Source organism: Dendrobates tinctorius, unplaced genomic scaffold (assembly GCF_039654945.1).
Source record: "Dendrobates tinctorius isolate UK_male_01 unplaced genomic scaffold, ASM3965494v1 ptg000004l, whole genome shotgun sequence".
NCBI classification, from domain to species: domain Eukaryota; kingdom Metazoa; phylum Chordata; class Amphibia; order Anura; family Dendrobatidae; genus Dendrobates; species Dendrobates tinctorius.
Genome location: NW_027361672.1, coordinates 11511192 through 11528363, shown reverse-complemented (window position 1 = coordinate 11528363; position 17172 = coordinate 11511192). Strand labels below are relative to the sequence as shown.

Genomic DNA, 17172 nt, shown 5'->3' with positions numbered 1-17172 from the left:
TTTGCAAAGGGGCCAGGACGACTGATCCGGGTACATGAAAGAATGAATGGGGCCATGTATCATGAGATTTTGAGTGCAAACCTCCTTCCATCAGCAAGGGCATTGAATATGAAACGTGGCTGGATATTTCAACATGACAATGATCCAAAGCACACCGCCAGGGCAACGAAGGAGTGGCTTCGTAATAAGCATTTCAAAGTCCTGGAGTGGCCTAGCCAGTCTCCAGATCTCAACCTTATAGAAAACCTTTGGAGGGAGTTGAAAGTCCGTGTTGCCAAGCGAAAAGCCAAAAACATCACTGCTCTAGAGGAGATCTGCATGGAGGAATGGGCCAACATACCAACAACAGTGTGTGGCAACCTTGTGAAGACTTACAGAAAACTTTTGACCTCTGTCATTGCCAACAAAGGATATATCACAAAGTATTGAGATGAAATCTTGTTTCTGACCAAATACTTATTTTCCACCATAATATGCAAATAAAATGAAAACAAAACAGACAATGTGATTTTCTGGATTTTTTTTTCTCAGTTTGTCTCCCATAGTTGAGGTCTACCTATGATGTAAATTACAGACGCCTCTCATCTTTTTAAGTGGTGGAACTTGCACTATTGCTGACTGACTAAATACTTTTTTTCCCCAATGTGTGTGTGTATATATATATATGTGTGTATCACCAACCAATCACAAAGCATCTTTCATTTCACCAGAGCTGTTTAAAAGAAGCTGAGCTGTGATTGGTTGCTTTGAGCAATAGTTTTCCTTGCAAACAATCACTAAGCAAAGAAGCTGAGCTGTGATTGGTTGCTATGAGCAATAGATTTCTCACTCCACGACAACACCTCAGCAGACACTGCCATGTTGGGAAAAATCTAATATCCCCGGGAACATGAGCTCCCAGCCATTGTCTGCCTCCCAGAAAGGAGCAGAGCACATGACAGAAATGAATCACCCCCTCCCTGCCCATATCCCCATCACACATCCTTCATCCTATAGGCACATCTTCTCTCTTAAATGGATACCCGGTATGGAAGTTAGGATGTGGGCAATTAGGTGTATTAGTCCGGTGGCTCTGGCTGACGGGATGATGTGGAATATTAGGGGTAGTAGTCCGGTGTCTCTGACGGCATGATGTGGGATATTAGTGGTAGTAATCCGGTGGCTCTGGCTGACGGGATGATGTGGGATATTATGGGTAGTAGTCCGGTGGCTCTGGCTGACGGAATGATGTGGGATATTATAGTGAATGAGGCTATGCGGAGTGGGCAGGGCTATACACTCAGCTTTATATAGATATAATCATTATAATTTGTTATAACTAACCGTAGTTAGTTACTATGCCCAGGCAGCGCCAAGCTCTTCAGCTAGTAATATATAATCTGTCAGGTTAACCAAAATGTATGACAACTTGCCCTTTTTACTGTGAGGTAGTCAATTCAAGCCTGCAACCTGTGTAAAACGTTGTACTGTCTCTCGTGCCCAGTCATTGCACACCTTCTCAGATGTGGTGAAACATTCACAATTTATCATGAGGCACAGCTAGATTCATATCACTGTACAGATAAAAGATATTCCGCTATTTCTTGTGCAGACCTTTTTTATATATGACGTATACAAATTAGAATGGAATACATTATTCGTGCATCATGAATGATCCTCAAAAATTTATTATAAAGGGACCAAAAAAGAATAGCAACCTGGAACACTTACTAATTACTGATATACAGAAAAAGTGTACATCCAAAAAATGATAAATTCAATATTTTATTATGACTATCATCACATAAGTATACAAATACAAGGATAAGGAGTACATAAAAAAGAGGGATATAAACAAGCAATTGAATATGTAAATCCGGGGGCCTTACATAACATGTATATAGAGGTGGACAGTGGCAGCACTAATCCATCTAAACAAAATACATCATGACTGCAGCAAACAAGTGCAAATAGCAATCTGTAAACAAGTCATTTAGACCACTAAAGGTCCTTAATAAAGTGCATATACAGCCAAAGTTTATCACACCATAGTAATTGTGACCGCACAGTGTGATCATACAAAATCCCAGTAGCCGAAATAAGGCACCAATAACAGCCATGAATGATAACAATTACAAAGTAACAAAAACGCAACTCTTACCCATAGTGCCTCTCCAAAAGAAACCCGGAATACGCAGCCCCAACGCGCGTTTCGTTACAAAGAAATTAATTGTAAATCTGACCCCCCCCCCAAAAAAAAAAACCGAATTGCTGTTTTTTGATCATTCTACCTCACAAAAATCTGACTAGAAAGTAATCAAAAAAAGTCATGTACCCGAAAATGGTACCAATAAAAACGTCAAATAGTTACGCATAAAACAAGCCTTCCCTTGACTCTGCTCTGTGAGCAAAATATGGGAAAATGATATCTCTCAAAATGTGATAATGCAAAAACTAATGCAGCCAAACATAAAAATCTGATATAAATCTGGTATTGCTGTAATCGCACCGACCCAAAGAATAAAGTCGCCTAATCACTAATACCGCACGAGGAGCAGCGTAAAAAATAAAACCAATTCTTCCCCTGCTATTTTGTTTTTGTTTTTTCATTCTGCCTTCAAAGATCGCAGTAGGGCTCGGCGCACATTCATTCTGCACTGAGCGCTTGCACTGGGGTTTCGTTTAGATCTCAGAAATACGTGATTCTGATGGAACCTCTGGCGGAAGATTCCCTATAATGAGGCAGGTGGATGCACTGTGGATGCAGTTTGACCTGTGATTTTTAGGATTTCATTAGTGCCGTCGGCCATAGCTTTGTGGACTTCTGAAAAGGACACCGCTGAACAGAGTCCAGACGGAGTCCAGAGTAACTCTGCTGCCTCATAATAGTGAATGGATCCCTCAGAGGTTTCATCGCAATCACGTCACTCAGAGATTTAGATGGAAACACCAAAGTAAGTGGTCAACGTAGAGCGGCCGGATAAATGTGATCCCAAACATTATGTAAAATCTTCCCAATAAAAGCTTCATCTCAATCCACAAAAAAAAGCAAGTCTTGGCTAAGGTATCATCTGTTAACGGAAATATAGGGGGCTTCTACGTTACTGGTAGTACAAAGGCTCTCGAAATGTGAAATTCAGCAAATTCTTTTCTCCCAAATCCATATGCTCCCCTCCCTTCTGAGCCCTACAGTGTACCTAAACCACATATAGTGTCCACGTTTGGCATTTCTGAAGCGATGAGCGCCCGCCTAACTTAAGGGTGCATGCCTCCAGTGGCACGCTTGGCATAATGTACTGGTGACTGCAACGGCAGTTTGCAATTTTCACTCTGCAACATTCATTGCTGCTTGTTTCTAAAAAATACCCAGTAGTCCTAATCGTCATTACACCTGTAGATAAATTCCCCAAGGGGTATAATTTCCAAAATGGGGTCACTTGAGGGGGGATTCTGCTCTTCTAGCAATTGGGGGTTCTGTATATGGAGTCCGCAATCAGTTCTAGGAAAATCTGTATTTCCGGAGGCAAATACCGCTCCGTTCCTCCCGAGTATCTGTGTATGGCAAAGCAGTACTGTACAGCCACATATGGGGTATTTCCACATTCAGTAGCAATTGTGGGACAAATTCTGGTGCCATTTTTACCAAGTTCTCATGTGAAAATGTAAAATCTGGGGCTTCACTGCCCAATGGTATAACATTTTGTAAAACACCCATGAGGTCAGTATATGATCACTACACTCCTAAATGAATTCATTGATAGGTGTATTTTGTATAATGTTGTCACTTATGGGGGTTTCTGCTGTTCTGACACCTCATGGGCTCTCCCATTAGGTCATGGCACTTTTAAACCATAACAGTAAAATCTGGCGCTCCTTGCCTTCTGAGGTTTGTACTGTGCCTGAAAAATATTTCCCGATTACATATAGGGATTATCGCACTCAGGAAATTTTTTTACAACAAACTGAGGTTCATTTTTTTTCTTATTAACCCTTAGAAAAATTAAAAACTAGAAGCTAAAACATTTTAGATTTAGAAATGTAATTACGGTATTCTTCTTTCACCGCTCAATGGTAGGAAATTCTGTGAGGCACATGTAGTGTCAATCTGATCACTGCACCCCCTAGATGAATTAATTAGGGAGTGTAGTTTATAAAATAAGTTCACATATAGGGGGTTTCTGCTGTTCTTGCACCTCAGGGGCCTCTGCCAATGTGACATGGCACCCTCAGTCCATTCCAGCAAAATCTGAACTATAATATGGCGCCTCTTCTCTTGTGAGCTTTGCACTGTCCCTCAAAAGTAGTAACCCCCCCCCACATATGTGGTGTTGGTGTACTCAGGAGAAATTGTACAACAAATTGTATGGTGCAATTTCTCCTGTTACCCTTATGAAAATGCAAAATTTGGGGCTTAAATAGCATTTTTTGTGATTTTTATTATTTTCACAGCTCTACGTTATAAACTTCTGTGAAGCATCTGGGGGTTAAAGGTACTCACCACATATCTAAATACATTCCATGAGGAGTCTAGTTTCCAAAATGGGGTCACTTGTTGGGGGTTTCCACTGTTTAGGCACATAAGGGGCTCTCCAAGTGGGACATGACATCTGCTAATGATTCCAAGAAATTTTACATTCACAAAGTCAAATGGAGCTTGTTCCCTTCCGAGTCTTGCCGTGCGGCCAAACAGTGGTTTTCTCCCACATATGGGGTATCTGAATTCTCAGGAGAAATTACACAACACATTTTGGGGTTCATTTTTTCCTGTTACCCTTGTCAAATTAATATAAAAAAAATTGGATCTGAAGTACGGTAAATTTTTTGTGAACAAAGGTTCTTTTTTTTTTTTTTTTTTCCACATTCCAAAAATGTGACGCACCTGAAGGGTTAATTAATTTCTTGAATGTGATATTGAATGTGGTTTTGAGTACCTTGAGGGGTGCAGTTTTTAGAATGGTGTCACTTTTGGGTATTTGTCATATAGTCTCCCTCAAAGTGACTTCAAATGTGATGTGGTTTTGTAAATTTTGTTGGAAAAATGAAAAATCGCTGGTCAACTTTTATCCCTTATAACATCCTAACAAAAAATGTTGGTTCAAAAATTGTGCTTATGTAACGTAAACATGTGGGAAATGTTACTTTATTAAGTAGTTTGTGTGATATATGCCTGTGAGTTAAGGGCATGAAAATTCAAAATTGTGAAATTTTCTCCAAATTTCTGTTTTTTTTCTCAAACGCAAGTTTTATCAAAGAAATGTTACCACTATCATGAAGTACAAAATGTAGTAAAAGAAAAAAAAAACTGTCTCAGAATCACCGGGATCTGTTGAAGCATTCCAGAGTTACTAAAAATTGGCCTGGTCATTAACGTTCAAACCACCTTTAGGGGTAAAGGGGTTAAGGATAGTATATTCTAGTTTTTTGATTGGAGATTTGGAGTGTCCTTAATGTCAATAAAGGGTTATATTTGACAAGGGTTATTGAGCTTAGAAAATTAATATACCGTAATAGCCATTTAATAGACTTATTCCCAAATAATACCTTGTTACAGCAATAGACTGTGTACTGAGAGAATTTTTGTATTGATGTTTGTTGTAATGTGTATTTATCTATTTTAAATATTAAAAGTTGGGTTTTATATTTCTATATTTTACTCCAATTGGATTAGACAGTGAATTATTGGTGATATTTCTTAGAGATATTGAGTTTATAATCAGTCAGTGAATTTAATAACGTGGGCATATGGAGGAGAACTTGTCTGAATAATAGTTTGGTATGTGATTTGATTAAGGCATGTAATTAATTGTGAAAATGGGGTAAGATGTGATCTACTGATGAAAATATTCTCTTACTGGTAACATGAAAATTACTCTAATGGGGGCCTCTAAGCAGAAAATATAAATTTGAAAAAAAAAACTAATTGTAAGATGTCTGGTAAGTCTCAAAACTGGGGGAGATACAAAGGCCTGGTGGGATGGGCACATGTGGCAATAGTGTCAGGAATCACTCCTTCTACCGTGCTACCTACAAACCCGGCATCTCTTCTGAGGATACTTTTCTGGGTGGGAGTGGTGGAGACGGATCAAAGAAAATGGCACTCTGCAAGTTTCTGGACCTCCTTCGACTCTAAGGCTTCCTCCTGTGCCATCGAGTCAGATATGAGACACACACAATATTCTCCTGAAACTGGAGAAAACTGAGTGCTCCTTGGGTTTTTTGTACAGGACAAAAATGTTGTATGTAGCAATTTGGTTTAGATAGATTGCTACCTATTTATACCATTTGTGGATGAGGACACCCTACTAGTCACTGAAGACGTTGAGACATTGTACACGTGCATTGATCATAACCACAGGACCTGGATGCGGTCCGCATCTTCTTGGGGACCTCTGGCCTGGACGGTCCTGTGGGTGATCTCCTGTCGCTGCTGCGCTTTTTCCTCACCCATAATTTCTTTGTCTTCAAGAATCACTTTTATCTACAGTAACGTGGCAAGGCCATGAGTGCGGACAGCGCGCCCTCAAACGCCAATCTCTTCCTTGAAGCGTGGGCTGCCGAGCATGTGCTGCGCTGGCTAAGGAATATTGATGTCATTATGTTTTTGTTTTTTTGTCGTGGGATAGTGCATCAGCTGGAAGCATTCGTGGATTCACTTAACAATACCTGTAACGTCAGACTTATTTATTCATATAGCATTGCAGAGGTCGACTTCCTGGACATCACTCTGAGGATTGATCCTGATCTCTCCATACAGACTGATGTGTACAGAAAGCCGACCTCTGTCAATGCGCTAATCCATGCTACTTCAGATCACAATCCAGCCACCATTAGGGCCGTGCCGGTTGGACAGTTCCTATGGATGAGGCGGATCTGTTCCATTAATGACAGATTCGAGTGCCAGGCCCTGGACTTTAAAACAGAGATTTACTCATCGTGGCTGTAGCCAGAGAAATATTAAACGGGCTATTTTTACATTTCTGATTTTTTTTCAGTCAAGATGGGGTGCAGAGAGTACATTAATGAGAAAAAATGATCATTGAAGCCATTTGGTAAACTAAAAAAAAGTGAAACATTTTAAGGGGTCTGAATACTTTTCGTACCCACTGTATATGATGGGATTACCATGGTTGGTGCTCTCTCCTCATTTGCTTATCTTTTAACTTTTGTATCAACGTCCTTTGTATGATATTTTTGTGTTTAAACACTTGTATTAAAAATACTTTGCACTTGTACTTCTTGTCCTCCAGTCTTTCATCACTTTGTATACCAGGCCCTGATCTTGCACTTTACTGGGTATGGTTGAAGCGCCTGGTATGACAGGTTAACGCCACCCATGAATTTATTGTAATCTGTGAGGCAGAGTGGTTTGTTTGTCCCTTGTGGCGCCCCTGTATCTGATCGTCTCAGTGGTGTCCACATGCATGTACACGTGCTTCCTGTCATTTCACTTCACTGCAAGATGTTGGTTGCTTGCAAATAAGAATGACTCCCCAACTGTGACTGCAACCCCACTGTGTTTTTCCTGACTGTCCCATAGGCCCCTGTATTTGCAACATGGAGAGATTGGTATAAGGTGATACTTGTGTAATAGTCGTCGGTATACACGTGGTACCCTCGATGAAGAAAGGGTGTCTAGCTCCCAGACAATTCAGTTGGATGTCGTATTTGGCTCGCTGGGAGGGTATGAATTGGTGGTATGACAGGATTCCCTTGAAACTCATCAAGGACTGTTCGCCACATTTTGCACTGGGGTATATGAATTCAGAAATTAATGATGTAGGAGCGAAATTTGTTTACGTGGTCGCTCTTGGGGTCAGTTCTTGGGGGGAGCTTGGGAATTATCACTTTAATGGAAGAATCTCATTAGGGCTTCATAATGGGCTTGGGACATGACAGCTGCTGACAGATTTTGTTGCCCAGTAGGAGAGGAGTGGTGTGTGTGGTTTTTTTTGTTTTTTACTAATCCCATGTTCGAGGTGAGTCTCTAAAGTGTTTTTTTTTTTTTTTTTTATTTCAAGGACATTTGTGGGGATCCATGAAAGGCAGTAGGTTATTGAGAAGTGTATAATCAGGCATTTAAATTGGTTTCATGGGCAATCCATTGTAGGACTTCTAGGGTAATGAAAATTTTTAAAAAATTAAAGGGGAAAAAAATTGGTGTCATCTAATTTTATATCAAGGCTGCTAAAAAAGGGGAAATTTGACGGGAAAATGCACTTTTGTGATTCAACAGCGATGGTTCGACTGTGATACTTGGTCCTGCCTCTGAAGCTTCAGCAGTGATGACCGACTCCGCTACCATCGGGGCCGTCTGATCCTGTGGAGGAAGAGCCGTCGGCACTTGTTGAAAACTGCACTGGTTCAGAGGAGCAAAGCAGGCTGTACACTTGCTCAGCGCTGAATGTTCTGTGAGCCATTGCTTTATTTTATACGCTTGCCTAACAAAAAAATAAACATAATCTAACACTACTAACCCTAAACCGAATCGAACACACACACAATTTTTTTTTTTTTTTTTTCAACTTTTGAAAATACCGAACAGCGTAAACCTAACTGCAAGGAATTAATCTGACAAGGGGGATGACAGAGAAGGATGTGATCAATAAGGCTTAGGGGATTTACAGACAGGTAGAAATTTGATTTTCCTTTTACATTTTCTTCATTGACAGGGCAGCACTTGAATGTAGTGTTTCTCTCTTCTCTCCCATAACAACTACGAGGAGAGAGGCACAGCCGAAGTACTGCCGTATTTCCAAATATTGGGGGTGTTAGATCACTGTAAGGGTGTGTGCACACGCTGCGGATTCTGCTGCGGATCCGCAGCGGTTTTGGCCCTGCGGATCCACAGCAGTTTCTGCTGCGGTGTACAGTACCATAACATCCTATGGGAAATGAAAACCGCAGTGCAGACGGTGCGGATTTTTCTGCGCGGATTTGCTGCGGTTTCTAATCCGCAGAAAGAATTGACATGTCAATTCTTTCTGCGGATTCCACTGCGGTTTACCATCTCCTCCATTGTAGAGGTGATAAACCGCAGGGCAAAACCGCAGGCTAATCCGCAGATAAACCGCAGGTCTTTTGACCTGCGGATTTTGCAAAATCCGCGCGGATCAATCCGCAGCAGAATCCGCAGCGTGTGCACACACCCTAATAGACCCTATCACAGTAATCAAAAGCTATCAGCCAATAAGAAAAATACCAGCGGTTGGCAGGTGCAAGGAGGCAGATCTTTTCAGGTGCACTGTGTATGCACCCGCCATTTTCTTTCTGCAGAAGAAGGTGGGGGTTGACAGATCCAGTACCTAAGGTACCGTGGGGGGCTCGGTGACCCACTTTCTCTTCTCTGATACAATGGATCATATCATTTCAGAGAAGAGAGAAATAAATTTTAAATCAAACTTTTTTTGTGTGCGTGTGATCGCTGTTATTCGGTTGTGGTTTGAATGCCCAGGTGAGGAAAGTCAGTAAGCCAAACCTCCGACTCCTCCATTTCTGACTCCGACCCCACAGCACTGGTCACTACTGAGCATGTACATAGTGCAGCACAGATTCATCTCAACTAAAAGCCGAGATCCTTAGATCAGGAGCAGAACAGACTTTTATAAGACTTTTCATAACTTTCCCTAATTCTTATGAAAAATTACAGCACATCCTTCACTGAACTACTGTACCCAATACATTTATATATTGCTGAAGTCGGTCCATCTTATTCCGACTCAAACAAAATGAAATCCAACTCCCCAGGCCTGGTAAGATGGCCACTGGACAGTTCCTTGAGGGGAGAAATGTATCATCAAGGTTGGTAGCCTTGGTGCTGTTAGTGCAGAAAGAGTTATCAGTGCCAGGATTACGAGCAGTTAAGAGAGATGGGTGGGACTGACTGCTCACCTATTTCTCACCCTGAACTCTATTCCGTCTGTGTGTGGAGTTGTGCAGATCTCTAGTGGTGTTTGCCTTTGCTAAAGACTAAAGAGCTGGACAGTAAGGCTATGTGCACACGTAGCGTTTTAAAACGCTTACTAAAAACCGGACTCCTTCCCAGAAATCGCGTGGTTTTTTCCGCGCGATTTCGCCGCGATTTTCGCGTGCGATATTCAAGCACTTTCCAAGTGATTTGAAGCATCGCTTGGAAAGTGATTGACAGGTTGGTCACACTCGTCAAACATAGTGTTTGACAAGTGTGAGCAGGTTTTTACTATTGAGGCCGCCTATGCGGCTTCAATAGTAAAAGATAGAATGTTAAAATGCTAAAAAAAAAAATAAAAAATCAGGGTATATTTACCTTCCGGCGTCCCGCGCTGCATTCCCGGGCCTCAGCGTTCCCACTAATGCCTTGCGAGACCTGTGATGAGGTAGTCTCACGTTGCTATAGCGATCTCGCGAGACCACGTCATCACAGGACCTTGCCGCAAGACATTACTGGGAACGCTTAGGCCGGGAATGCATCGCAGGACGCTGGAAGGTAAATATACCCCGATTTTTTTATTTTTTATCCTTTTTTTTACAGGGGGATGGTACCCAGGGCCTGGAAGACAGTCTCCTCTCCTCCACACCGTGGGTACCAACCGCACATGAGACGCTTAACTTCCCGAATGGTGGGCATAGCCACATGCTGGAAGTAAGCGATTCTCATGCATTCCTATGGGTGCGGAATCACGGCAATTCTTTGCGATTCCGCACAAAGAATGAGCATGCTGCGATTTTTTTTCCGCGATGCGATTCCGCCGCGGAAAAAAGCGCAGCATTAGCACAGCATGTGCGGAATGCCATAGGAACGCATGGGGTGCGTTCTGTACACGATTTTTAAGCGTTTTCGCGCCGAAAATCGCGGCAAAAACGCTTAAAAATCGCTACGTGTGCACACAGCCTTACTCGAGCAGTCGAAACCGCACTGCTGTATGGACCAATTACTTTTTCACTCTGTGCTAGAAAAGGCTGTTTTTTGTTTAGTTATCCTGGGCAGTTTGTGGAGTTTTAAAAAAGTAGCATTGGCGTTTTACTGAAACCACTTCCCGTGTCTAACTCAAACCACAGCCGAGTGAGTAGAAGCCTTGTGTTTTTGCTTTGTTTTGCAAATTTTAAGCTGCGTTTTACAATACCAGCAAAAGCTGAGATTTCAGAAATCTCATGCACACACCTTGTTTTCTTTTTCCTGACTGAATTGAAAAGTGCTGCGTTTTTGAAAACTGCAGCATGTCAATGCTTTCAGTGTGTTTTCAGCATTTTTTTCACCCATAGAAAGCAGTTTGTGAGTGCAAAAACGCAGCAAAAAAAACCGCAAGTATCAGGTTTTGGTGAAAAAAAACCTTAGGAAGTTGCTATGGTTTTTTTTTTGGTGGGGGGCAGTAAACTATTAAACTTTATCAGCATACACAATAGAAACACAGCAAAATCTGCTCTTTGTTAGCAGCTTCTTTACAGTTTTGCAATGTGTGAACATGGCCTCTGATAAGTTCTGTGGTGTACATGTATCCAGTTGAGTAAAGGTAAAATTTGCATTCTGTATATTCTTTATTACCTTAGGGCAGAAGTTTCAAATGGAGGGGCACAGAAAAAGAAATCTGTGGCGCACCTGCAATTGACGAGGAACTTTTGTTTTAAATAAAAAAAAATCCAGTGAAGTGTCCGCTTTTTAATGAAATGAATATCATTCATTTAATTGGAATAACCTATTTCCAAATTTTACGTATTTCCTTTTCAACTTTTGGCTTCGCATTTTATTATTATTATTATTATTATTATTATTATTATGCATTTATATAGCGCCATTTATTCCATGGCACTTTACATGTGAAAAGGGGAAATAAAGACAAGTATAATAAACATGTGTAAGACAAGGGACACACAAGTACATAAGGAGAGGGGACCCTGCCCACGAGGGCTCACAGTCTACAGGGATGGGTGAGGATACAGTAGGAGAGGGTAGAGCGGGTCGTGCAGTGGTTCAGTAGACCGAGGAGCATTGCAGGCTGTAGGCTTGTCGGAACAGGTGGGCCTTCAGGTTCTTCTTGAAGGTTTCCGCTGATGGTGAGAGTCTGATGTGTTGCGGCATTTGTTGGTAATGTAATAGGCCAAGTTTGCATAAAGCAATATTTCTGTAGTAGATGCTCTTTGGATCTATATTTCTATAGCTGGTAAAGACTGCCTTAATATATATCATCTCCTTTAGTTGTAATAATCAGAACAGTGTTTCTGCTTGAACTCATTTGCCCCCCTAATGAAGAAAGCCATCACTGCCTTAAATCATTGTGGTTCAGACATCACTTATCAGATGTGATTACACAGAACACTTCTTATTGTGTTCATTTTACACAGACTGTGCATTAAAATAAAGTCTGCTTTTTTTTTCTTTTACAGAGTTATCTTTTAGAAGTCCTGACATCATGTCTGTAGGCTCTCAGACATTTCCTCCAGGAGGGCCTAATGGGATTCTTCGAAGTCAGTCATTTGCTGGTTTTAGTGGTATTCCAGAAAGGAGATCTAGGTAAGTCACAATACGCAACTGCTGCAGGCAAAATGTTTACTTTTTCTACTTTATGACTCCCTTGTGAACACACTGTCCTTTCTTCTGGGGCTTACTTGTGAATATTGCTCTACAGCGTTTTCTACAGACTACCTGCTAAATTGTTTAATGTCCGTTTTCAATTATGGATCTATATTCGGTTTTGTTATTAACCCCTTAACTCCCAAGGGTGGTTTGCAGGTTAATGCCCGGGCCAATTTTTACAATTCTGACCACTGTCCCTTTATGAGCTAATAACTCTGAAACGCTTCCATGGATCCTGGTGATTCTGACATTGTTTTCTCATGACATATTGTACTTCATGTTAGTGGTAAAATTTCATTCAAATAACTTGCGTTTATTTGTGAAAAAAGCGGAAATTTGGCGAAAATTTTGCAATTTTCTTACTTTGAATTTTTATGCCCTTAAATCACAGAGATACGGCACACAAAAAACTTAATAAGTAACATTTCCCACATGTTTTCTTTACATCGGCACAATTTTGGAACCAAAATTTTTTTTGGTTAGGAATTTATAAGGGTTAAAAGTTGACCAGCGATTTCTCATTTTTACAACACCATTTTATTTTTACGGACCACATCACATTTGAAGGCACTTTGAGGGGTCTATATGATAGAAAATACCCAAAAGTGACACCATTTTAAAGACTGCACCCGTCAAGGTGCTCAAAACCACATTCAAGAAGTTTATTAACCCTTCAGGTGCTTCACAGGAATTTTTTGAATATTTAAAAAAAAATTTAACTTTTTTTCACAAAAAAATACTTCCAGTTCAATTTTTTTTATTTTACCAAGGGTAACAGGAGAAATTGGACTGCAAAAGTTATTGTGCAGTTTGTCCTGAGTATGCTGATACCTGATATGTGGGGGGGAACCACTGTTTGGGCGCATGACAGAGCTCAGAAGGGAAGGAGCGCCGTTTGACTTTTTCAATGCAAAATTGGCTGGAATTCAGATCGAACGCCATGTCACGTTTGGAGAGCACCTGATGTGCCCAAACAGTGGAAACCCCCCAATTATAACTCCAACCCTAACCCCAACACACCCCTAACCCTCGCCCTAACCCTAATGGGAAAATGGAAATAAATACATTTTCTTTTAATTTTATTATTTTTCCCTAACTAAGGGGGTGATAAAGGGGGTTTGATTTACTATTTATAGCGGGTTTTTATTTTTGGCAGCTGTCACACGCTAAAAGACGCTTTTTATTGTAAAAATAGTTTTTGCATCACCACATATTGAGAGCTATAATTTTTCCTTATTTTGACCCACCGAGTCATGTGAGGTCTTATTTTTTGCGGGAAGAGTTGAAGTTTTTATTGGTATCATTTTCGGGCACATGACATCTTTTGATCGCTTTTTATTCCGATTTTTTGGGCGCAGAATGAACAAAAACCAGCGTTTCATGAATTTCTTTTGGGGGGTGCATTTACACCGTTCCGCCTGCGGTAAAATTGATAAAGCGCTTTTATTCTTCGGGTCAGTACGGTTACAGCGATACCTCATTTATGTTGTTTTTTTTATATTTTGGCGCTTTTATGCAATGAAAACAATTTTATATAAAAAATAATTTTTTGCATTGCTTTATTCTGCGAGCTATAACTTTTTTATTTTTTTGCTGATGATGCTGTATCGCAGCTCGTTTTTTGCGGGACAAGATGATGTTTTCAGCGGTACCATGGATATTTATATGCGTCTTTTTGATCGCGCGTTATTGCACTTTTTGTTTGGCGGTACGATAATAAATCATTATTTTTTCCTTAGTTTTTTATTTTTTAAGGGGTTCGCTAAAGGGGTTAACTAGTGGGACAGTTTTATAGGGGGGGTCGTTACGGACGCGGCGATACCAAATATCTGTACTTTTATTGTTTTGGCTTTTTTTATTTCCAAAAAATGAATTTATTAGGGAATTTTTTTTTTACGCTGCTATGGGGGGCTCGGGGAAGCACAGAGGGAGCCCCCTCCCTGCCGATGCTTCCCTTTAACTCCCGGTACACCGTGATCATGTTTGATCGCGGTGTGCAAGGGGTTAACGTGTCGGGGGTGGTCCGTGACCGCCCCTGACACATTGTGCCGGTGTCAGCTGTGATAATCAGCTGACACCCGGCCGCGATTGGCGGCGCTCACCACGTGGGCGCCGCTGATCGCTGTGACGTACTATCCCGTCCCTGGGAATTAAGTCCCAGGGCACATGGACGGGATAGTACGTCACATGACAGAAAGGGGTTAAAGAAAATTGGTGTCCTTTTTTTTTTTTTTTTTTTTTTTTTTAAATGTATGACAAAGAACCTGAAATACTCAAAATTTTATCTCTGGCCAGACCCCGACACAATAGGCTGACACTTCTTATTTTGTGTAGCACCCTAGTCAGCTTTTCCAGTTGAAAGACAAGGAATGTTTCTGTCGTAAGTTATGCTACAGCTAGTCATGAATTGGGCAAGCTATGGCGTTTTGTCCCCGTCACATCCCTCTCCCAGCTCCGACAATTTTGACAAAACTGGCATACAATGCCAAAAGCCACAGTTTTTGAGAAAATTTGTTGCGTCAAAATGTTGGATATCTTCAAAACGATTCATGCAAGAACTCTGGCGTAAATGCTTTGATGAATTGGGAGGGCCTACAGTTGGGTCAATGTTTGGACAATTACACAAGTATTGGCATTTTAACTGAATATATTCAAAATACAGTTATATAATCAATATGGGCTTAAAGGGACCTGTCAGTCGGATTGTGCTGAGTAACCTACAGACAGTGTCAGGTTGGCGCTGTTATACTAATGAACACCTTTATCCACGAGGGTAGTTTAGTCAAAATTGTGAAAATTGGACTGATTATGAACATGCACTGTCCCTTTTATGAGGTAATAACTCTGGAATGCTTCAGTGACATATTTAACTTCATGATAATGGTAAAAATTTCTTTGATATGACTTGCTTTTATTTGTGTGAAAAACGAAAATTTGGCAAATGTTGAAAGTTTTGCAGTTTTCCTACTTGGAATTTTCATGCCCTTAAATCACAGAAAATACTTAATACTTTTCACGGTGCGGCGACCTGCGCCAAACGCAACGTGTTGCATTTTGGTGCGCTCGCCGCACCATGAAAAGGACGCTTGCGGTGGCAAAAGCATACCTGCGCATGGCCTGCGTACCCAATGCTAAAGATGCGCCCATAGGAGAAGCTGACCGGAGGAGGCACGGCAGGAGGCGGAGTTTCACGGCAAGCGTCCGCTGCGCCTCAAAACGCTAGTGTGAAACTCTGCGCACATTTATCCTGTGCCGAGCGCATGCATCGGGGGTTTCCGTGTAAATGTCTGAAATGCATGATTCAGACGGAACTCCCGGCAGAAGATTCCCTATAATGAGGCAGATAGAGGCACTGTGGACGACATAGGACCTGTGATCCGGTGGTGTTCGTTTTAGGATTGCATAAAAGTTCCGTCGACCACAGTTTTGTGCACTTCTGAAAAGGACACAGCTGATGAACAGAGGCCAGACGGAGTCCAGAGTAACCCTGCTGCCTCACTATAGTGAATGGATTTCTCAGGAGTTTCATCTGTCATGTCACTCAGAGATTTAGATGGAAACCCCAAAGTGCTCAGCGTAGAGTGCCAGATAAATATGACATTATATAAAATGTTTCCAAAAAAAGCTTCAGCTCAATCCACAAAAAAAGCAAGCCCTCGCTCAGATCTGTCATCTGTTAACGGAAATATAGGAGACTTCCACGTTACTGGTTATACAAAGGCTCTGGAAAAGCTAAATGGCTTCTCGCCCCTCAAAAAAAGCTCAGAAAATTCTGCTCTCCCAAATCCAAATGCCCCCTCCCTTCTGAGCCCAAGTGTGCCTGAACAACATTTATCGAACAACATGTTTGGCACTTCTGTAGTGATGAGAGCCTACCTAACTTATAGGTGCATGTCTTCAGAAGCATTGGCTGGGCATAATGTACTGCGCACTACAATTGCAGTTTTCAATTTTCACTCAGTAAAATCCACTACTTCTTGTTTCTGTAAAATACCCATGGAGTAAAAATCGTCACTACATCTGTAGATAAATTCCCAAATCTGTATAATTTCCAAAATCATGTCACTTGAGGAGGGGGGTTCTGCTTTTCTAGCACTTGGGGGAGTCTGTATATGGAGTCCGTAAACTATTCTAGGAAAATCTGCTCCAGGATGCAAATGGCAAGACTCTGTAGGGATGGAGCGCTGTGAGGCTAAGCAGTACTGTACAGCCATACATAGGTTATTTCTACATTCAGCAGAAATTGTGGGACAAATTTTGGTGCCATTTTTGCCCATTTCCTAGTATGAATATGTAAAACTTGGAGCTAATACACAAGTTGGTGGTAAAAATATAAATTATTTTTTCTTCACTGCCCAATGGTATAAAATTCTGTGACACACCTGTGTTGTCAATATGCTCACTGCACCCCTAGATGAATTCATTGGTAAGTGTAGTTTGTAAAATGGGGTCACTTATGGGGGTTTCTACTGTTCTGGCAGATCAGGGGCTCTTCCAATATGACATGGCACTCGCAAGCCAGTGCAACAAAATCTACACTGTACTATGGCACGCCTTCCCTTCTGAGCTTTGTACTCTGCCTCAAAAGTAGTTTTCAACCACATGGGGTATCAGTGTACTCAGAAGAAAATAAACCCAAAATTTGT

The 17172-nt window shown here is 41.2% G+C and overlaps 1 protein-coding gene across 2 annotated transcripts in view; it reads left to right on the top strand.

Annotated features, from left to right (window-relative positions):
• The window catches only part of RIPOR2 (RHO family interacting cell polarization regulator 2), a 274424-nt gene that overhangs the window by 82767 nt on the left and 174485 nt on the right, over positions 1–17172 (top strand). For both annotated transcript variants that reach the window (XM_073566141.1, XM_073566140.1), the window contains exon 2: positions 12337–12463. In XM_073566141.1, the coding sequence (XP_073422242.1) occupies positions 12337–12463 (127 nt within the window). The remainder of the gene's footprint in view (positions 1–12336; positions 12464–17172) is intronic.